We start from the raw sequence: 23,899 nt of genomic DNA, 5'->3' as shown, positions 1-23,899 counted from the left end.
ATTTTATAAAAAATAACTTAGTTTGAAATATAAAAAATTTAAAAACAAAAAACAAAAAATGCAGTAATAAAAATGGAAAAAATTGCGCATTTATCAGCAAATCAGATTCACATACTCGTAAGTATGCATGTATGTATAATATTATATGTATCTCTGTGACGCAAAAAAATAGAAATTAATATGGGAAAAAAATTAAGTCGACGCCATCAAGATGGTAATCGGGATTGAGTTCCGGAACGTATTTTCACATAACATTTGGCGAGCAATTATTATAAATTAACTCATATTTTGTAAGAAAGTACCAACCAGAGAGAGAGAGAGAATACGGCATAATTGAGACGTAGTTGAATGAGCGGGACGAATTTCTTACCATCGGTTATTTTTACGGCGGCAAAATATCATAATTAGAGATATTTTCTATATCACATTTTCTCATCCAGGTTGAAGACTCAGGGTTGCTTTTCTGATTACTTGATAGCAATTCATTTCTTTACAAGCAACAGCAGTCAAATAACAAGCAAATAATAGTCGATTTGCAAAAAGAAGCAATGCAAATGATCAATAATTCAGAAAGAAGTTGTTTTTTTTTTTGTAACAATGAGCTTCAACGAGTTTCTTCACAAATATAGCAAACGAAAGGATTTCACTACAAAATTAATTTTATTGTAACCACAAAATGTCAGCTTGAAACCGACCGATCGCAATTGTGTTTAATCGACCGAATTTTCCGACGGAAGTGGATCAGCTGTTCACCACCCGTCAACCCGTTACCCACTTCCGAGCCTAAGTTTGACTATCATTCGATTGCTCTGCGTTCGCAACCTACTGTGTGCCAGAAAGATCGAATGATAGCACGATGGATAGAATAATAAGGTGGTGCCGATCGTAGTACCGCTGCTTTGGTCTCAGCGAATTTGACAGAATTGCTGTATGTGTAACGTCGCACTTGTGTTAATTATTAATGTGTTGGTTGTGTAATTTCTTCTTCTTCTTACATTCTTGTTCGCATTTTCACATGTCTCTCATTCAACTGTACCAATGTGCACAATTTTGTTTATATCATTCATATATTCCGGGAATGCCACTTAGCAAAGGCAAAAGCAAACCTCTGAGTATATTTCTGCCATGAAAAAGGTTTTGAAGAAAACCATCTAACATGCGGAAACGGCATAAAACGCTAAGTCGCTCCCTTGAAGTGAAAGAGAAGCTCGGCTCGCAGGGTGTAAGTGCCAATCACAGTTAGGCTAATACTCATTAATATTATACAAGCGCGAGCTTTAAAACACTCATATTTTTAACTAATGCTCCATGGCCCATTCTGGCTCACCAATTTAATTATATTGGTGTGGAGTCATTGTATAAATACACAACACTAAGATATTTAAAGCCCTTTTTTTAATGTACCGTTCCCCCGATTTCAATGAAGCATGTACAGATTTGAAGGACTTTATTTGTTTAAGTGCAGATATATTAACCTTGATATATAGGGGGCGTGACATCTGACAAATATATCAAAACGTAAAAACCAATGTATCTCCAAATCCAACTAAGCCAGAGAACTGAAAAGTGTTACGTATGCATAAATTGCATAAACCGTACTTATGGTCAAAAATAGTAGGTATAGAAAAAGGAGGCGTGGCATCTCCCATATAAGCTGAAATTTCCAAACCGTTTTTCACCGGAATCAGAAAAGTTAAGATAGTGAAATTTGAGACAGTTGCACAAATTATCAATACCTAACTTTTGGTGAAAATTGGTGGGTACTGGTAAACAGGGAGTGGCATCTCCCATACAAACTGAAAGTTACTTGATATATGTACATAGTTCAATTATTAGGGGTCGAATGAAAGCATGCCTGTCGATTGGAATTCAAATGTTCTCTGCCCAGTCCATAAGAACGGCGATCCTGCAATCTGTGCCAATTACCGCAGGATTAGTCTTCTAAATATCGCCTATAAGGTTCTAGCGAGCGTATTGTGTGAAAGGCTGAAGCCCACCGTCAACCAACTGATTGGACCTTATCAGTGTGGCTATAGACCTGGAAAGTCTACCTTTTCGTCGATTTCAAAACTGCATTTGACAGTACGGAAAGGAGTTATCTGTATGCCGCGATGTCTTAAATTGGTATCCCCGCAAAACTAATACGGCTATGCGAGATGACGTTGCTCAACACCAGTAGCGCCGGCAGAATTGGAAAGAAACCTCTCCGAACCGTTTGATAACAAACGAGGTTTCAGACAGGGTGGCTCGCTGTCGTGTGACTTCTTTAACCTGATGTTGGAGAGGATCGTACGAGTCGAAGAACTTAATCGCTCAGACACAATTTTTTATTAGAGTGTACAATTGCTGGCGTATTCCGATGATATTGACATCACTGTTGACAGTTATAATTTCGAGGTCGTAAAAGGCTTCGTATAATTAGGAGCCGGCATTAACACCTATGTATAACAATGTCAGCCTAGAAATCCAACGTAGAATCTCTCTTGCCAACAAGTGCTACTTTGGACTAAGTAGGCAACTGAGCAGTAAAGTTCTCTCTCGACGAAAAGAACTAATGCTCTGCAAGGCTCTCATCATGCCTGTCCTAACGTATGGCGCAGAAGCGTGGACGATAACAACATACGATGAAGCGACGCTTGGGTGTTTGAGAGAAAGATTCTGCGCAAGGTTTTTGAACCTTTGTGGCGAACAGGCGATGGAACGATGAGCTGCATGAGCTTTACGACGACACAGACATAGCGCAGCGAATAAAGATCCATCGGTTACGCTGGCTGAGTCATGTCGACCGAATGGATACAAACGTTCCGGCTCTGAAAGTATTTGATGCGGTACCAGCTGGTGGTAACAGAAGAAGAGGAAGGCCTCCTTTACGTTAGAAAGATAAGGTGGAGAAGAACCTGGCTTCACTTGGTGTGTTCAACTGGCGCCGGTTAGCACGAGAAAGAAACGACTGGCGCGCTTTGTTAAACTCGGCCAAAAACTATTAGGGGTCGAGTTTTCTACTAGGGGCGTTATAAGTATAGTAAATTATTTCCATTTAGCTATTCATACTGCAGTTGCTTGAAAAATATTATATTTTGAAGTTGAAGTTTCAAACTTTTATTGGGATTACTTACATAGAAACCAATTCGGTCGACATGGGGGAAAGTTGCAAGGGAACTTAGAGAAAAATGTTAAACAATTTTGTGCTTAAAATAGTTCATTCAATTTTATTCCATATAATTACGATACGCTCTCCGAGAAATATTACTTCCATAGCTGACATACATACATATGTATGTGGTTATGTATGCAAAAACAAATTATTGTTGCAAATGCACAATTTTTGCCTTTCATTAATCAATAAAAATTAATGGAAATGCGAAATGGTTTTAAACTTATATAAACGAAATATTAAAAATAAAATTTAAAAAAAGAATAGAGTTCTGAAAAATATTTTCAATAATTTCTAAAATAAATTAAATTAGCAATAAATGTTTTTCAAAACAAATGTGCAAAATTTCAAAAATATATTTATTTTTCAAAAACTCATCGTATAGCGATAGTTGAACAAAGAAAATTGTAATATGGAGAGGACATACGAAGACTAATACGAAATAAGCTAATTGTTTTTTGTTTTTTATCAAATGTAAAAATATTTCATGTTTGTATGTAGGTAAGTGGTAGTTTTAAAAAAATAATTAAAAAAAATATGCTCATAACACATTTAAAACTTTGGTTTGCTATCATGTATGTATTTTCGTACTAACTGAATTTAAAGCGTTACAAATTTGCAACATTTCTCAAACATAAAATTAATTTTCATTCAGCTACAAAATAACAATATCCTCAAACAATGGGGAGCATTACAAGAAAGGAAAGAAAGTCACACGAAAAAAAATAAATAAAAACTGATAACATAAATTCAAAAACATAGAGGAGATAATTTCAAGGGCATACAGGTACAAATGTACGTTTAATTTCGCTTTGGAAAAATTAGTTTTTAAAAAATGTTAAACAAAAGAGGAATTTGTTTTTTTTTTTTTTTTTGTGAAGGATACATTCATACAAAATTTTTAAGTAACTATGCATTTAAAAAGGTAAGCATTAAAAGACAAATGGGAAACGTAACATTGTGTACCAAATTTAGTACGTATGTATGTATGTGTGTGTATAGAGTAGAAAACATATCACATTTTTACATTAAAGGAGCAGGAGAAGAAGAGTATAAAAAAATAGTATAGTAGTAAATTTAGGTAAGCACATTTAATACGCAAACCGTAGTATTCAGTTGCAACAAATTCGTTCCCATAAAAATGTATGTAGTAATTATTCAAAAAATAGGCAAAAAAGGTACAGTAACATTAAAAATATAAGACTGCAGTGTTACATGAATACATATTTCACCTTATGACTCTGAGCTTATGAAGTATGTAAATAAATGTATAACTAATTACGTGATTTTTTCACACTAAAATATTAGATAGAATACACCAGTCAATGATTGTTTTTCTGTTGTATACTCAGTACGTAATACTCTTATCGTTTATATTAAAAAAAACAATGTACATCTATTTCATAGTATAAACAAAATTCCAAACGTCAAACGTTCGCCCTGCAATGTCGCGTATAGCCTAGACACGGCGCCGTTAAACGAAATTACCAGCGCAGTTAATTCTGATTAAAATTGTAGTGTGACAGACGGTTGTTACGCGGATTAGTGAACAGCTGATTTTCTTATTGGATAGTTTTGTCAGTAAAAGATGAAGCGCAGACAACAAAAAAGGGTATTAGCTGCGCGGAGACTAGGAAATAATTATTTATTTTAAAAAAATCTTAAGGGGAAATTTCAAAAAATCGATTTTTTGGTTTTTCGATGTTTCAAAAGTATAGTATTATAAGAATACACTGAGAAATTTTCATGCGGAAATTCGCAATATTATAGCTTCTACAGCCCATTAACTAGGTAGAGAGCAGTCCACGCGCTCCTGTGCCTCAAACTTTAAACTCATTTATCTCGAAACGACTTTTTTTGGCCTGGTGTTGTCAAAAAACAACTATTCAACCAAATCGCCTGAAATTTTAATATAAGGTTGTCAGAAAAGTCTTGCGGTATTTCCGCAAGCTTGTCTTTGCAAGCGCGTAGTTCTAGTTGTATTCGTCGCATCGGTTGACGCTAGAGCTTTTTGGAAAGCTCTTTTCACGTGCTAACACGTGTTTGATTAATTGTTGTTCGCTTTTAGTCGTTCGTGAGTTATAGCGTCGCAAATATGGAGCAAAATAAAGAGAAAATACGGCATATTTTACAGTACTACTACAATAAAGGCAAAAATGCATCTCATGCTGCCAATAAAATTTGTGCAGTTTATGGACCCGATACAATTTCCATTTCCACCGCACAACGATGGTTTCAACGTTTTCGTTCTGGTGCAGAGGTGATCGAAGATGCGCCACGGTCCGGAAGGCCTGTCGTCGAAAATTGCGATAAAATCGCTGAACTGATCGAAAGAGACCGGCATAGTAGCAGCCGTAGCATCGGCCAAGAGCTGGGCATGAGTCATCAAACCGTTGTAAACCATTTGAAGAAGCTTGGATTCGAAAAAAAGCTCGATGTATGGGTGCCACACGACTTGACGCAAAAAAACATTTTTGCCCGTATGGATGCATGCGAATCGCTTCTGAATCGCAACAAAATCGACCCTTTTTTGAAGCGGATGGTGACTGGCGATGAAAAGTGGGTCACTTACGACAACGTGAAGCGCAAACGGTCGTGGTCGAAAAGCGGTGAAGCTGCCCAGATGGTGGCCAAGCCTGGATTGACGGCCAGGAAGGTTCTTCTGTGTGTTTGGTGGGATTGGCAGGGAATCATCTACTATGAGCTGCTCCCCTATGGCCAAACGCTCAATTCGGACCTGTACTGCCAACAACTGGACCGCTTGAATGCAGCACTCATGCAGAAGAGGCCATCTTTGATCAACAGAGGCCGAATTGTCTTCCATCAGGACAACGCCAGGCCCCACACATCTTTGGTGACGCGCCAGAAGCTCCGGGAGCTCGGATGGGAGGTTCTTTTGCATCCACCGTATAGTCCGGATCTCGCACCAAGTGATTACCACCTATTTCTGTCCGTGGCGAACGAGCTTGGTAGTCGGAAGTTGTCCTCAAGAGAGTCCTGTGAAAATTGGCTCTCCGAGTTTTTTGACAATAGGGAAGCGAGCTTCTATAAGAGGGGCATTATGAAGTTGGCATCTCGTTGGGAACTCGTCATCGAACAAAACAGCGCATATTTGACCTAAATCGCATTATTATAACCAATTTTATGAACAATTGAAAATTCAATAAAAATACCGCAAGACTTTTTTGACAACCTTATATGTTGTTCGCCACATCCATGGTACTATTTAGCAGACACCTGGTGTTAAACACATATTCCTAGGAAAACCACTTAGAGTAACAGAAAATGCGAGATATATAGGACTTGTACTGAATAGTAAGCTAAATTGGGGGCTCACAGTCGCAGATAGAGTAGGCAAATCTATCATGGCGTTGTACTCCTGCGGAAGGCTAATTGGAAAGAAATGGGAATTGGAATCCAGAATGATATACTGGCTATACATAGCAGTGGTTATGCTTATTTTCTACTATGGTATTGTAATATGGTGGAATGCCCTTGAGAAAGGTACATCTGTTCTCATAACTGGCACGATGTCAACCACACCATCGAAAGCATTATATGCGACATTAAACTTCCTGCTGGCAGATCTGCAGGTAAAATATATCGCGCGTAGTGCGGCAATAAGGCTGAACACTCTAAGTAAGTGGTCAAATAAGAACTACGGTCACGGCAAAATCCTGGCTGGCTCTTTGGAGGTTCCCGGATTGGTGGACTATGCTTTACCGCCTACACTTGCCATTATTATTACAACGTTCACCACCCTCCTATCCTCAAGGGAAGAGTGTGGAACGGAACGATGTAAGACAGGGCTAGTCTATCCATGTATACACAGACGGCTCAAAGCTCGAGGACAGGATGAGCGGAGGTGTATACTCCAAGCATCTAGGAATCTTCTTCAGTTTTCGGCTCCCCGACTGCTGTAGTGTCTTTCAGGCTGAACTGATGGCAATAATGAAAGCCGTGACACTGGTACAGTGTGATGCGATATCTGGAAATGACAGCCAGGCGGTGATAAAATCCCTCAAAAATCAGTCGACAACCTCCAGGGTAGCCATCTATTAACGATGAGTCATTTCGCTTAAGCATAATATGGGTTCCTGGTCATCGCGACATTGAAGGTAACTGCAGAGCCGATGAACTAAAGAGACTCGTCACCAAGTTGACCGATGAGTACATAGACAATGGCATAGGCATACCCTTAAAAACAACGCGGCATCACAATGGGCTATGAGCCTGAGTGTGTCCCACAGGACAACCGCTTCAATATAACCTTACCTAACATCATTGATTATCTCCCGTACTAGAATTATATTATTATTTTAATTATTTCGAACTGACAAAACCCCGATTTTTAGAGTGGCAAATTCAAAACCGCGCCATTTTGACAAAAAAAATTTTATTCTAGTATGGGACATTTTTTTTTGGTTTTTGTGTTTCAGATAAATAGAAGAGCCAAAATGGGCAACACCGTCCGGGTGAAATTTTTTGGGAGGGTCAATGGCGCTGAACATTTTTAAAATTATTAAAATTAATTTTTTTTCATTTTTGTATGTAAAAGAAAGCTAAAAAATTTAAATATCATTTTTCAATTTTTTTTACTGTAAAAAAATCTCTGAAAATACCCTAAATTTTCGAGCTCTAGACCACAGGGACCCTTTAAATTGGAATTTCTCAAACTGCTCCGAAATATCAAAACAATTAATGTAACTTCGAACGTCTTAGTGCAAACTAGCATTTTATCTAGACTTTTTTTTATCCTCTTTAAAAGTTTCATTATTGTTCATTCGCAATAGATATTAACTGTAATTTTTCCGCAATGTTGCCATCGAAAATTCCCCTAATCTGCTCAAATTATAAGAATTAAGTCTACCTATCAATCCCCATTAGTTGCACTTAATTCCTGAGATAATTGCGAATTAAGTCGTTGATCCCGATTAACGCCACCGTCTGTCTAGGCTATTACTGAAACATAATTAGATCGACGGCGAAAACGTGATAAACATTAAAATAGAGTGGCCGTATTTCAAAAACCAATCTACACAAAACGAAAGAAAAGTTATAACAAATAGAAATGAAACAGTGTAGAAAAAATCTTTAAAAGTTTCTCGATTTAGCATTATTAAAATTCGTAACAAAATATGTACTTTTTTACTTTCAATTAGAAATATTGACAATAAAAACAAATTACGGTCACCCTGTTTTTTTTGCGCTATCGGCCGGCGGTAACGATAGGTATAAATTTACCGCAGTGCGAACCCATGTCAAGTGATTTTAGTATTTTGGACATTGTTGTCAATTATACTAAAAATTGTTCTATTTAAAAGTTGAGTATAATAAGAAGTAAACTGGAAAAATATTAGCAAGTCTATAACAGATTATCAACACACGGGCGTTATGTTAGGGTTAAAATTAACATTAATGTTAACAGCATAGAATTTACAGAGGTTACAGAGTATAGTATAATATAAGCTATAACTGAACGGAAAGGACAAAACGTATATTTATTTCTGAAATTTCACACAAACAAAAACAAAAAACTAAAATTTCACTCCAAAGCTATCTATACCACGATTTCCATTATCGAATAAATCTCAAAATTATGAATATTTCAAAAGTCTTTTCCAGGCTTTTTACTTCTTTTTATACTCAAACCCACAAACAAACCAAATTTTTAGTGTTATTGACCGCAATCTCTAAAAAATCGATGTGCATATATACAAATGTACATATGTGATTTGGCATGGAGTCACTCTCCAGTACACAACAAATTTCGCCTACCGTCATAGCTGTCAGTTCAATATCATATAATTTTGGATAATCTAAGTTTTACAGATATTCAGAGCTAATCTTCCGCTCCAATTGTATTAAGGATATTATTTGGACTATTTCGTTTCAAAATGAAAATTTCGAAAAATTTACAAAATTTATATGTAAGCGAATATATTGCGACTTTAAAATTTAACTTAATTTTCTTAATTATACTTTTTAAAGCACTGCGTTTCTGCGCAAGTAAATACATAGTAATATCAAAAATAATAATATTCAATATATGTATGAATACCTATTTATCAAGAAATATATATGTAGGTACTTATGTATATATAGAAAAGAACATATCAACTTACTCGTCAACAATCAAATATTTGTTACCGTCCGAGGCCGCACATTTACCGCGATAACTGAATTGTGATCCCTTAATATGAATGGACTGTTGGTAGCCAGATAGGAACCACGAACCTTCCCAACGCGCGGGAAAAGTGCAATTTGTTGGAACTGTAACAAGAAATTTTAATAAATTTGTATAAAAAAAATTTTTAATAAATTTAAATAAAACAAATTTTAATAAATTTAAATAAAACTATTTTTAACAAAACAAATTTTAATAAATTTAAAATCAAAAAAATTAAATAAATTTAAATAAAACAATTTTTAATAAATTTAAATAAATTTTTTTTAATAAATTTACATAAAAAGAACGCTTAATGCCATTAAGTTATAGGGTATGAGGTGATAATAAGTAACTGTACATCAATTTCGTTATTTTATAGCCACATTATTATACCCAAGAACTGTAAGCGTGGATGGAAATCGATTCTATATGCTTGGAGAAAGCAAAGTCATCTTTATCGGAGGGTATAATTAAGGTCGCTTAAGCTGAACTACCTCGTATTTACTTACGCTAATGCAGTTTCAATACATTTGCTGAAAACTGACACTAAAAATTTTCACGTTGTTCCCCTCAAAAAAGGTAATATTGATAAAGCCAACATTCAAGTTCGCACTGAAAAAAGCTTTCTTGAATTGGTTGTTGTTGTAGCAGTTAATTTTAGCTCATCTAACGGTAGGTCCAGGACATATGTCGGGGTCAATTTTGGATAGCCTGCTACAGTATCCAGAACGTAATTGTGCCAAGGTTACGCGAGACTCTCGGGGAAGTTGGAGCTCTGCGTCTGCAATGGACAATGCCGATGACGGCATTCGGGGGTCGGGAGCTTAAGAAGGAAGAAGAGACTCCCCACGAATGTCGTTAATGGTCTGTCTGTACACTGTCCGATCCAGTAATTGTCGGTCTATTTTGTCCTAGATTTCGTCCCGTAGTTGAAGAGGTGCCTCCTGGGTGAAGGCTCAGGCTCAAGAAGGTGTCTGCATGGGTGGGACCTGCGGTAACACCCTAACAGGAACTGTTTTCTGAACAGTTTATTATGCTCTTTTACAGGGAGCATATGGCTCTTGTCATGTAGATGTTGAGGTGGGGACATCAAAAGACATCCTGTTGCCGTCCATAGCAATCATGTTAGAGAGTTGGTATTTCAAAAAATCTATGCCATCAACAAAAAAGCAAGTGCGCGCTTAACAACTTCATTGTCTTCCAGCTTAAACAATGTTGTTGATCTCTGTTAGAGACAATTCATATCGTTTAAGGAAGTTGTCCAACCAGTATGACGATGCTTTAAATTCTTCTGTGGATATATCAAATTCAATTGCTGTTTCAAGGGCAAAATTTTGCCCTGCGCATAACCAAAGCCATTGCTCTGCTGCCTGCAATCCATTCCCAGGTGCAATCTTCTAACCCAGAAAATAACGGCTTCCAACCTGATCCAACTCTGCGTTTTTTCTCATTTCCTTGGTCCACCAATTGACACAGGTAATCGTAGTCTGCACGCCATTTACGAGGCATTCGTAGATCCAACATCTTCTCTTTACGGAATACTACAAGACTTACACCTCTGGAGTCTTCCCCGATTCCCTTTTTGTACTCGACGGAATAGCTGCTTCGTTTTGTAACCATTTTTAACGAATTCTTTTTGTCACATTATTTTAACTAGGGCTTATTTTCGGATGATGTCTTATTTTCGGAAAAAAACGGTAGGACAAAAGATGTTTTAAGTCGAAGTGTCGGCCAATGGGCACACTACAGATACAAAATTATTATTTGGTATATTTGGCCACTCCAATCTGTGGCTCTGCTTCAAAATCAAATCTTAACACCAAACAGAGGTTCCAAGATTTTGCGCACGTGTGCCAACGCGCCATGATTTGGAAAGATATAAGAAATTGACAACATTCTTCTTCTTAATCGGCGCGATAACCGCTTACGCGATTTTGGCCGAGTTTAACAAAGCGCGCCAGTCGTTTCTTTCTCGTGCTAACCGGCGCCAATTGGACACATCAAGTGAAGCCAAGTCCTTCTCAGCCAACGTAGCCGCTGGATCTTTATTCGCTGCGCTATGTCTATGTCGTCGTAAAGCTCATACAGCTCATCGTTCCATCGTCTGCGATATTCGCCGTTGCCAACGTGCAAAGGTCCAAAAATCTTGCGCAGAATCTTTCTCTCAAACACTCCAAGGGTCGCTTCATCGGATGTTGTCATCGTCCACGCTTCTGCGCCATACGTTAGGACGGGCATGATGAGAGTCTTGTAGAGTGTTAGTTTTGTTCGTCGAGAGAGGACTTTACTACTCAATTGCTTACTTAGTCCAAAGTAGCACTTGTTGGCAAGAGAGATTCTACGTTGGATTTCAAGGCTGACATTGTTATCGGTGTTAATGCTGGTTCCTAAATAAACGAAGTCTTTTACAACCTCGAAATTATAACTGTCAACAGTGACGTGGGTGCCGATACGCGAGTGCGCCGACTGTTTGTTTGATGACAGGAGGTACTTCGTTTTGTCCTCGTTCACCACCAGACCCATTCGCTTTGCCTCTTTATCCAGCTTGGAGAAGGCAGAACTAACAGCGCGGTTGTTAAGGCCGATGATGTCAATATCATCGGCATACGCCAACAATTGTACGCTCTTATAAAATATTGTGCCTGAGCGATTAAGTTCTGCGGCTCGTACGATGCTCTCCAACATCAGGTTAAAGAAGTCACACGACAGCGAGTCACCCTGTCTGAAACCTCGTTTGGTATCAAACGGCTCGGAGAGGTCCTTCCCAATTCTGACGGCGCTGCTGGTGTTGAGCAACGTCATCTTACATAGCCGTATTAGTTTTGCGGGGATACCAAATTCAGACATCGCGGCATACAGGTAACTCCTTTCCGTACTGTCGAATGCAGCTTTGAAGTCGACGAAAAGATGGTGTGTGTCGATTCTCCTTTCATGGGTCTTTTCCAAGATTTGGCGTATCGTGAATATTTGGTCGATGGTAGACTTTCCAGGTCTAAAGCCACACTGATAAGGTCCAATCAGTTGGTTGACGGTGGGCTTCAGCCTTTCACACAATACGCTCGCTAGAACCTTATAGGCGATATTTAGTAGACTAATCCCGCGGTAATTGGCACAAATTGCAGGATCGCCCTTCTTATGGATTGGGCAGAGCACACTTAAATTCCAATCGGCAGGCATGCTTTCATCCGACCATATTTTGCATAGGAGCTGATGCATGCACCTTACCAGCTCCTCGCCGCCATGTTTGAATAGCTCAGCCGGCAGTCCGTCGGTGCCCGTGGCTTTTTTGTTCTTTAGCTGCGTTATCGCTATTCTCACCTCGTCATGGTCGGGTAGCGGAACGTCAATTCCGTCGTCAACGATTGGTGTATCGGGACCATCACATTCTCTTTGACATGCGCAGCTATCACTATTAAGTAGGTTCGAGAAGTGTTCCCTCCATAATTTAAGAATGCTCTGGATGTCGGTCACCAGATCGCCGTCTTTGTTCTTACAGGAAAACGCCCCGGTCTTGAAACCTTCTGTAAGCCGCCGAACTTTCTGGTAGAATTTTCGGGCGTTGTTCCTATTGGCCAGCATCTCAAGCTTCTCGCACTCACGTATTTCGGCCTCTCGTTTCTTCTGTCGAATAATACGTCTCTCTTCTTTTCTTAGCTCTCCCTAGCGATCCCACATGGCTCGCGTTGCGCCCGATCGCAGCGTGGCTCTATAGGCAGCATCTTTTCTTTCGGCGGCAGCATGACATTCCTCGTCGTACCAATTATTTTTTCGGGCTCGCCGGAATCCGATTTCTTCTTCGGCGGCGGTACGTAGAGAACGAGAAATATTGCTCCATTGCTCGTGCATGCCGGTTTGTTGGGCAGTACTCTCTGAGAGCAAGAGTGAGAGTCGAGTGGCGAATCTTCTGGCTGTCTGTTGTGATTGCAGCTTTTCGATGTCGAACATTCTTTGCGTAGTTAGATGTACGCTTTTCGCTGCACAGAGGCGTGTGCGCAGTTTGGCTGCAACAAGGTAATGATCCGAGTCGATGTTGGGTCCTCGGATCGTACGTACATCTAATACACTAGAAGCGTGTCTTCCATCTATCACAACATGATCGATCTGGTTTCGCGTTTTTCGATCAGGAGACAGCCAGGTAGCTTGGCGTATCTTTTTATTCTGGAATCTGGTGCTGCAGAATAACATGTTTCGGGCCTGGCGAAGTCCATCAGCCTCTGTCCGTTACCAGATGTTTCGCTGTGCAGGCTGAATTTTCCGACTGTTGGCGTTGAAGTCGCCAAGCACGATTTTTATGTCGTGGCGGGGGCAGCGCTCATAGGAACGTTCCAGGCGCTCATAGAAGGAATCTTTGGTCGCATCGTCCTTCTCTTCCGTCGGGGCGTGGGCGCAAATTAGCGATATGTTGAAAAATCTGGCTTTGATGCGGATTGTTGCGAGACGCTCGTCCACCGGAGTGAACGACAGTACTTGGCGACGAAGTCTCTCTCCCACAACAAATCCGACACCGAATTTGCGCTCCTTTACATGGCAGCTGTAGTAGACCATCCAGACCGTCCATCGCATCTCTTGGATGGCAGTGATGTCAGCCTTTACTCTCACGAGGACATCATCCAGCCGGGCAGAGGCACCTTCCCCATTAAGGGACCGGACATTCCAGGTGCATACCCTCAAATCATAGTCCTTAGTTCGTTTGCAGGGGTCGTCATCAGTGTTGGAAGTTCTCATCCGAAGCTTTGTATATGCTTTCATTGGGGGGAGGTTTTTAAGTGGCGGGTCCCAAGCCCAGCGCACAACCAGCGCCTTCTCACTTTAGCTCACTCCCGAACGGGTGTTCGGAAGCTACCCAGAGGATACGTGGGCTAATCCCGGCCGTTGTGAGCTGCTTGAACCATATGTAGAAGAATCGTCCTGGCCACTCCCAAGTGAATGGCGATCAGTAACTTTCCCCACTTGCGTGGACTTCTACATATGGAACCATCCATTGACAACATCAGCATAAGATATAACAACCGGCCTCCTCACCATGCAAATACTCGCGCGTCCAATCTTTCACACCAAACCAACCACGCGGAGTCAAAATTTTTATGCCTTCTGATCTGCCACAAAGATGTAAAATGCAGACTTTAAGTAATGGACCCTATTGTGAGTTCTTACATATGCCATCTTTTCAAAATATTAATTAAATGTAATACCTAAAATTATGCATGGCAGATATTTAATAAATGGAGTTCAAAAATTACTCATCTAATGAGTTACTGTTAATGGATTTCACTATGAATTTTTTACCCAGCATAGAAAAAGAGCGAGCTGTTGAGCATTTTTGCGTACTTAACTAATTTTCTTTTTATATTATGACGTTTATTCCAACAAATATTGTAGAATACAGGCATACAAATGTTTATATGTAAGTACATACATCCATATATTCAGAAAATTATACCCAACAACAATACATAATTAAGCCCTCATTTTGAACAGAAGATTTGTGGCTTTTTAATTTTGTAAATTGTCCGGATTAGTAACACACAATCACCCTCTATGTATATGTGCATGCACACGTATGTATGTATGGTAAGAATGTAAAGTGAAAGAATAGTGGAGTGTCTGGAGCGTTAAAAACGTGAAAACCTAGGATGTCTTAGGGACTAGATGAAATTAAATTATCTTTGCGAAAATGTGTTGTGAATAACATAAATAATAATCTCTACCTATTTAAAAGTTGTGCATTTGATTTTTAAATAGCAAAAATTTATGATTGCAATAACTTATGTGCTATAATGCAAATAACGTTGTAGAATTTATTGTTTTTGTAACAGAAGTGGAAGCAAATGAAAAAATAAATAGATTATGGATAATTAAATGTTAAAAAAAAATATTATGTAAACTATTCGTTTATTTAAATAATTAGCATACAAAAAAAAAAAATAAAAAATTGTTTTCTGTTATTATAGCATAAAAGTAAAATCGAATTAATTATTAAAAACAAAAAAATTATGACTATTTAAAAGAAAAAAAATGAATTAACAAAAAAATTTGTCTATTGAAAAATTTACATTTTTTCAAATATCATCTTCAATTTCACTGATGTTAATCATAGGCGCTACATTTAGACAGCCGTCGTCGTTTCACTGTAGGCATGCTACACTGCAGTATAATCCACCTTTTCGGCATCCGCATGCAGCTCCACATCCTTTTTTGCAATTGCAAAATAACATTTTTAATAAATTTTCCGGAGCAGGTAATTGATTCGTAAATATTGGATGATAGGTATTATTGGAATAGTTCCATCCCCAATTTTCGATGATTAAATCATTCCCTAATCACATCTGGATTTGTAGGTAAACCCGTTTTAAGTGTTCAAATGCTGCATCAGATGTGGAAGGTAACGAAGATAAAAGAACACTTGTGTCTTTGCCAGTTGCTTTGATGAAGGAATTGAACCTGAATGTATTCAAATCTGTCATTTTTGCCGAAGCACCATACAGTCCCAAAATACATGTAATACCAGCTTGAAATATATTATTTGCATCTTCATGTACATTTTTAAATACTGCTGCTGAGTCATGTAGATCATTCCGCTTCTCAAAATTTTTGATAAACTTAATTTTTCCTTTGTTGTAAAACGCAGAAGTAGTATCACAGCCCGTGAAAGCATGTAAAAATAGAACATGTTCTTTACATGCTGGTAGAGATTTTTCTAAACTTTTCGATGAAAATATTTGTTGGTTAACTTTGCCTCGGGATGGTTTTAAAAAATATATTTCACGATCAGTAGGCGTCAATGCCGTTAACACAACCAAGACGTCAATGTCTTCAGAAATTACAACAATATTTTGAGATTCTAAACTAATTGCTGTATCAACAATTAATTTATCTGCATCGCTTTCCGCTTGGCATGTAAAAATATTGTTATCAGCTAATTTTATTCTTAACATTTCGATTAGGCGAGATTTATTTTTTTTATTCGTTAGAAATTTATCTTGAGCGATTTTTAACGGCATATTTTCATCAAATTCAATATCTGTATTTATATTTTTTAGTGCGAGACGATTCCTTTCAGCAGATTTTATACCGTCCTTCTTATATCCATCAAATACCACGTATGCGTTATTATAATTATTCCTCAAATATCTTACGTAATGTTCGCATATCATTTTGAACGTTTCATTTAATTGCCATTTGCAACGATATAACAACATGCCTCCATCAATAACATAATGAACATTTTCTAAGCTTTTCAAATTAATCTGAATTTCTGGGAATAATTCGTAGAAAGTTGATTTTTTTGTCTTTCGCATTTGGCCATATTCAAACAGAGCAAGTGGATATGGTGCCAGTTCATAATTCATATCAGTTTTTAGTTCATCATCTGTTTTTTTCAACACACAAATACGTTGAAACAGCAACAATGGATCAACGGGAATAACATTGTTATGAATTTTTATTTTATTATTTTTAGCCAATAGAGAATTTATTTTATCTTTCCTTAAAAACTTCAATTCGCGTACATTTTTCCTTTCGATTTTCTTCATAACTTTTAAATCTTCTTCAAAAGCATTGTAACAATTTATATTTTTATCACCGGTAATTCCAGTGGCAATTGACATAATTGCATCTGTATCAGGAAAAGGACTGTGTTCTTTGAAAAAGTCTACCAATCTTTTTACATCGATACCATCCCTTTCTATTCTAGCATCTGTAGAATCACTGTGTTGATGACTTTTATTGAAAGATATGTCACAAAAATGTTATATGCCTTCAATAATATCTTTACTATAAATAACTCCTCTGATCCATTTATAAACTACACTTTCAATGGCACCTCGTTTAAAAGGACCCCCTTCGACGCTCATTCCTTTCATCAATAATCTGATCACTTGCACTACCAGAAAAGTTTGACTACCTACTCAAGGTCTCTTCGACCCTTCAAATAAAATGGAACGTTGGGAAGATGTTTGTTTTTATGTATTTAAGTAAAATTTAACGTAGAACTAAAAAAAAATTATTTCCAACTAAATATTATATTATGCTCCAATATATTAATTTTTCATATTTTTTTGTTTAAACAATGAAAAAATTAATTGCACAATATAATATTGGTAGAAGTTACAATTTAGAGCATACAAATGAAAATCCTGTTGGTTACATGGCAATTCATTCAGTCCCTATGAGATCCGAGGTCAAAACCCCTGGGCACTCCACTAGAAAGCGAAAGCCTAAGTACTGTCAGCTATGGGACATGGAACAAACTGGGCAACAAAGCGCAAATGTTTATAAATTTATAAAAGTGTGGCATATCAATGTGTTGATACGCGCACCATAAAAAAAAACACAATTACCTACTGAAAGTATCCCTTCTTGTAGAATGTGAAATACGTCGGCGACACCACTTCATATTTAAATATGTGGCACACAGCGTAACTGGAATTCACATTCATACGAGTAGAGGAACAAAAACATATATGTACGTGTATGTGTATGCTAGGGATGTAAACTTTCGTGATTTTGTTCAACCCGGTTTTTGAATATGTTAAAATATATCATTAAAAGCGTATAACACTTGAAGCTCATCTACTTCAACAGAGTCATAATACAAAAAAAAATTTAGACAAATATGGAACTCTTCGTCTATGTTGTGTGAAAAATTCATGACGATGTCTAATAACAATATCTCATTAAGCGTACCACTAAGTTCGAATTTCACGTGAAATGGCTGTCAAAATGCATATAAATTGCATTGCCGTGAAATATGCGTGAAATTTCGTATACATATATCGCACGGCAAAGTAGTACTCAGTTCACGCCGTAAAAACACCACGCACCATATCAGCAACATGATGCCTACAACATTTTTTCACAGCTATTGAAAATGCCCATGTCGTTTAAAATTGAGGGAAAACTGACAGTTCGTTTGTGGGTGAAGTGGCTGAGTTCGAATACTCCAAAGATATGGCATTTTTAAGTGAAACGACTTCGCGAAGTGTGTAAGTAAATCTCTTTTACATTTTTTTGTGTGAATATACATATTTATTATATAAAAACAGTTTTCTCACCAAAATTTGGCATTGCCTCTGGGGCGATGCTAATAAATTTGATGATTCTTTCATTTGACAATCAGTGTTGCTAGCAACATTTCACGGCTGTAAAGTTAGTACTAGTCTTTAGATGAAAATATGTATGTACTTTTACTTAGGGAGGCATAGTAAATTGGATACTTTGAAACTGTTTTTCTCGACATTTTGGTTTCTTGAGTTATGACACTATTGAAGTAAATGAGCGAGCCGGCCTAGAACAAAGTACGCAATGAATATATTTGGTACAGCAGCAACTCCCCATAACAAAAATACGAGTATATATATATAATTGGCGCGTACACCCTTTTTGGGTGTTTTCGAGCTCCTCCTCATATTTGTTGTGTGCGTCTTGATGTTGTTCTACAAATGGAGGGACCTACAGTTTTAATCCGGTTCCGAACGGCAGATATTTTTTATGAGGAGCTTTTTCATGGCAGAAATACACTCGGAGGTTTGCCATTGCCTACCGAGGGGCGACCGCTATTAGAAAAATGTTTTTCTTAATTTTGGAGATTCGAGCCTACGTTCTCTCTGTGAATTCCGAATGGTAGTCACGCACCAACCCATTCGGCTACGGCGGCCGCCAAATGAACAAAAGTGACTAATACAAATAATTGAATGCATTTATGTTAAGATAAACTGCCAGAGAATTATTTAAATTCCACCACTCAGCTTATCAAGAGCCTGACACTTAAATTGAGATTCGTTACACAAAATAAAACGAAGAATAGAAGTATCACACTGCGTACGACAATGCCGGAACAGGATGGATGAACTAGAAACTGAGAACCAATCCACCATCTACTGGGTTCCAGGACACAAGGGAGTTGAAGCAAACGAGAAAGTGGGTATACTAGCCAAAGCAGACGCAAATCTTCCTGTAGCTAGCACAGCCGGAGGTGGTTGTACCTCTCTGCAAACAACACCTGGATATAAATGCAGCAATGATTCAAGAAACGACCTTAAGATGGGAACGAACCAGCTCATGCAGGACCGTGAAAATCATGCTACACAGGTACAATGTAAGGTCCGCAAACTATATTTTATCTCTTCCCAGGAAAGAGTGTAAACTTACTGATATACTGATACTGATGGGACACTGTCTCACTCACACAATATGTAATGAACGCGAGAGGAACTCTGTCAATGCCCTACACTTAGCAAAATATGAATAAACTGCTTAGGTTCTGCATCATCATTGATCAGCCAAATCCAATCTAACCCAACCTACCTTCTGAGATTAAATTACAATTTGTTTGGATTAAAATGTGATCTTAAAAAATGTAAAGCACACTCTCGATGCTATTCCCCTAACTAAATTTACTACTTATGAAGGAAGCACCACCAGAGTACGTTAATGGATAGAGAAATCTCACGGGCTACAAATCGCGTGAACAGATTAACGTTATTTGCGGCAAGCGAAGACGAAGACGAAGATGAAGACGTTGCGCAAGCGGTCACCTTAAAACTTTCACCTTTAAAAGACGATCCGCTTGCTGTAGTGAATTGTTAACGATTCATTTATTATTGGCAACTAGGAAAGAAACGCGGGTTGCTTTTGAAAAATGTAATAGACTTCTGTCTCAAATGGGTCCGCAATGGTCGCATATTAGAAGGCTTACTTTTCTTAAAGTTTGGATTGGGCTTTTAATTTCTTAAGGTGTCACACCTCATCCCATTCAGCAAACTACCCCAACAGAAGTGGACAAATAAGTAAACATTTCCGACTAAAATATCCACCGTAAAGTCTTCCAGCGGCTATGACTAGAGTTTTATTGCAATTTGTCCATTGTTTTTAAATAAATGGCTAAATTTTTAGTAAAATATAATCAAACGCATAATTATGTTCTCCTTTCCGTAACTCTTCATAGAAGTGGTGAAATTCTCTAGACAAATTTAGTTCGCAAAACGCTTTTTTTTTCTTGGAAAAAACCGTACTTTACCTTTAAAAAAGCCGAATACATTTTAACTACTACTAAATTTCGTTCGTCTTCCACTATGAACACTCGCCAGCTTACTCGAACGCAAGCAATTCGTCTTAGAGTTCCTTGTTGTTGTTGTTATTGTTGTAGCAGTTTACTAAACCCTGCCAGTGCAATGTAATTACCGGTCGTCTTCGTCTCGATCATATAATAGTGGGCCCAGGAAACTTGCTATTTCGACAGGTTGGGTGCAGATGGAATGGGGTGTTAGGTGAATAGGTTCGATGGGGCATATAAAAGGTTGTTAGTTTCGTGCTGAGTGCATACACATGCTGGACATATGTATATTGGGGTCTATCGAGGTTTATTGTGGATAGGTAGAAGTTTAGTTTGCTACAGTATCCAGAACGTAATTGTACCAAAGTTACGCGAGCCTCTCGACGTAGATGAAGCTTTTCATCTGCAATGGGTGTTGGTTGGACACCGATTACGGCATTCAGAGGTCGAGAGTTTAGATAGGTGGTAAGTGTCTCCCGATAAATGTAATTTAAGGTATGTCTAAATACTGTCCGGTGGTCCAGTAGTTATCGGTTCTTTTTGTCCTGAATCTCGTCAGAATAGTTGAAGAGATGCCTCCTGACGTGCCTGGGAGGCGGCTCAGGTTCTACAGGTGTCTACAGGGATGAAACCTTCGGCAGCACCCGATTAGAAACTGTTTGCTGAGCATTTTGTTGTGCTCCTTGACTGGGAGTATTAGTGTCTCATTATGTAGGTATTGTAGGGGGGACATCAGGAGGCCAGCAACATTTCCTTGTCTTTGCCCCAAGCACTGCCGACTAGCGATTTGAGGGCCTTGTGACGATTTTGGACTTAAGTAGAACTTGCAGTTGTCACCCCAGTAAACTAGCCCTCTCTAGTGCACCGTACCTTACCTCTCCTTATGTTCCTCTCGGGCTTCGCTTTCAGCAACCTTATAGCAACCTTACAGCTCAACCAATGCTGGAAACAAGGCTTTCCTTTTTTTCAAAAACGGGGAGTTTCATTGAACAGTATCAAGATGGACACCATAAATAGGAGGACAAGTTCCCCCAAATACGAGGTGTGAGCGCCAATTTTAAGTACATATACAAGTCTATATACTGATGTTAGAAAATTGTACCCAACAACCCGAGATTTGAATCCATTAGTTCCGGGATTTCCCGATTTAAAAATAGACCGGGATCCCGAAAATGGCATTCATAATGAATGCACTTCAAGTCAACGAGTGCATACTCCGTCTAATACAAACAGCCGCGAAGCAGAAAAGAAGTGCATTCATATGTATACAAGTAAATTCCACGATAAATTTTTTCTTCATATTCCTGTAAAAAAAAACATAGAAACCGCGAGTGTCACTATGTTTAAAAAAGTTTGCTCGCAGTAGTGGCTAAGTTTTCCAAACAGGGTGAGGCATATTTAATACATAAAAATTAATATTTGTTAATCTGCATTGTCACAATTTGGTCAGGCATGGGGTATAAGTTTGCTTGGGCCCGCTAACTGACGCGGAAGCCGAAATATTTGTTAAAAAAATAGGTATGGAATTGTAAAGAAAAGTTTTTGCAGTCTTTGAAATTTTCGTATAAAATTTGAAACTTACATTTATCCAGGCTTTGTTAGATAACCAACAAAATTGGTATTCAAAAAGTCAAAGAAAAATAGTCAAAACTGAATCGATACGCTCATTTGGTAACCCGCTAGCTATGGGATAATCGAAAATAGTGAGAGATTTTGTTGCCACTAAAGCCAAGTACGACAAAAATGACGTCAGCCTAAAGATCAAGCAGAGAATAACTCTTGCCAACAGTTGTTGCTTTGGGCTCAGTAGGCTATTGAGAAGTAGAGCTCTCTCTACCTTTGGAAGTGTCAATCATTTCAATGGCAAAAAACGCTACAAACATAATTTGGCCAAAATGGAACGTCAGGCGCTCAAAAGTGCTACTTAATTGGTCAAGGAAAAACGTCTCTATGTTAGCTGCTTTGAACACAGGCCACTGTCTCCTACATCGGCATGCTCAAAGATTGAAAGTACCTCATTTCGACTATTTCAGAAGCTGCAAGAATGAGGAGGAAGAAGGGTCTGTCAGGCTTGTTATTGTTGTAGCAGCTTAAAATCCCCTGGCAGTGTGGTGTGGTCACCGGTTGCCTTCGTCTAACTCATCTAACGGTATACCCAGAAAACATGCTGTTTCGACAGGTTGGGTCCAAAAGGAGAGGGGTGTTAGGTGAGTAGGTTTCCTAGGATATGTGAAAACGTGGTTAGCATGCGTGCGGGGTGCCTTCGCATGCTGCATATATTATATGTATATTGGGTATGTCGGGGTCGACTCTGGATAAGTAGGAATTTAACCTACAACAATATCCAGAACGCAATTGGGTCTCGCGAGACAGCTGAAGCTCCTCGTTTACAATAAGCGGTGATTGGAATCCAATAACGGCATTCAAGTGTCGGGAATTTAGGGTGGTAAGAGTCTCCCGATAAATGTCGCTTAATGCTTGTCTGTATACTGTCCAGTTCAGTAGTTGTAATTGTGTTTTGTCCTGAATCTACTCCATGTAGTTGAAGAGATGTCTCCTGAAGTACCAGGGAGGCCCAGGCTCAGTGGAGCTGTTGCAAAAGAGACATCAGGAAGCATCCCGTAGCTGTCCAGATTGCAGTGTTCTAACATGTCTGAAGCTTGTCAACTAGTCAGTGCTAGTCAGTGCTAGTGCACCGTACCTTACCCTCTGTCTGCCAGACATCTCCTCTGTCACTGTCCTGCGTGGCATGTCACTAGGTTTAGATACTTTGGCTCATCGTTCTTAAATGATACTGATGACCTTAGGGATATAACTGACAATCAGATCAATGGATTAGTACTTAAAACAAAATGGTTTAAGGAGGAGTTGCAGATAAACTGTTACTGTGGAATCACAATGAATCGGCAACGGTGATTTGGATAAAAGACCCACTGCCACTTCTATATGGGTAAGACCCCGTCAGAAAATATGAGATTTGCAAGTGGTCATTCGATTTCTTTGAAACTTTGGGAAATATTAGTTCTAGGTAAGATACATTCGAGCCTAAAAGGATTTTGAAAAATTTTCAAAATTGAGTCATCTACGCCATGTTGAAAATCGGGACCATGTTTTTTTCAAAAATCAATATTTCTTGAACCGTTGGATGGATTTCAATGCAATTTACAGACAATATAGAAACAAATAAGTAGTTTAAATTAGTATTATGTTAAAAAAAAAAATTCGAAATTTTTACCAAAAAAAAGTCAAAAAAATTTTTTGAATCAATTTTTAGTTGATTTGGCCAGTTTTTTAGATTTTCTGTTATACACGTAACGATTCCTTATGATTTAACCTTTATTTGAAAAAAAAAAATTTTATGGTGTCTATAATAGTATATATACCTTATATATTATAAGGAATGAAGCTGTACTCAGTTCAACGCACCACGTACAAATTATTTGTTTTTCAAGGATAAAAAATATTTTTCAAGATTGAAAAATAAACCTAAACCAAATGAAAAAAACAAAAGCGTATTATAAAA

The 23,899-nt window shown here is 38.2% G+C and overlaps 1 protein-coding gene across 3 annotated transcripts in view; it reads right to left on the bottom strand.

The window, feature by feature from the left end:
* The window catches only part of LOC129236006 (uncharacterized), a 94,866-nt gene that overhangs the window by 42,478 nt on the left and 28,489 nt on the right, over positions 1-23,899 (bottom strand). For all 3 annotated transcript variants that reach the window (XM_054870133.1, XM_054870132.1, XM_054870134.1), the window contains exon 3: positions 9,280-9,427. In XM_054870133.1, coding sequence (XP_054726108.1) covers positions 9,280-9,427 — 148 coding nt within the window. The remainder of the gene's footprint in view (positions 1-9,279; positions 9,428-23,899) is intronic.

This window comes from Anastrepha obliqua, chromosome 1 (assembly GCF_027943255.1).
Source record: "Anastrepha obliqua isolate idAnaObli1 chromosome 1, idAnaObli1_1.0, whole genome shotgun sequence".
NCBI classification, from domain to species: Eukaryota; Metazoa; Arthropoda; class Insecta; order Diptera; family Tephritidae; genus Anastrepha; species Anastrepha obliqua.
This window is presented reverse-complemented; position numbering and strand designations above follow the sequence as displayed.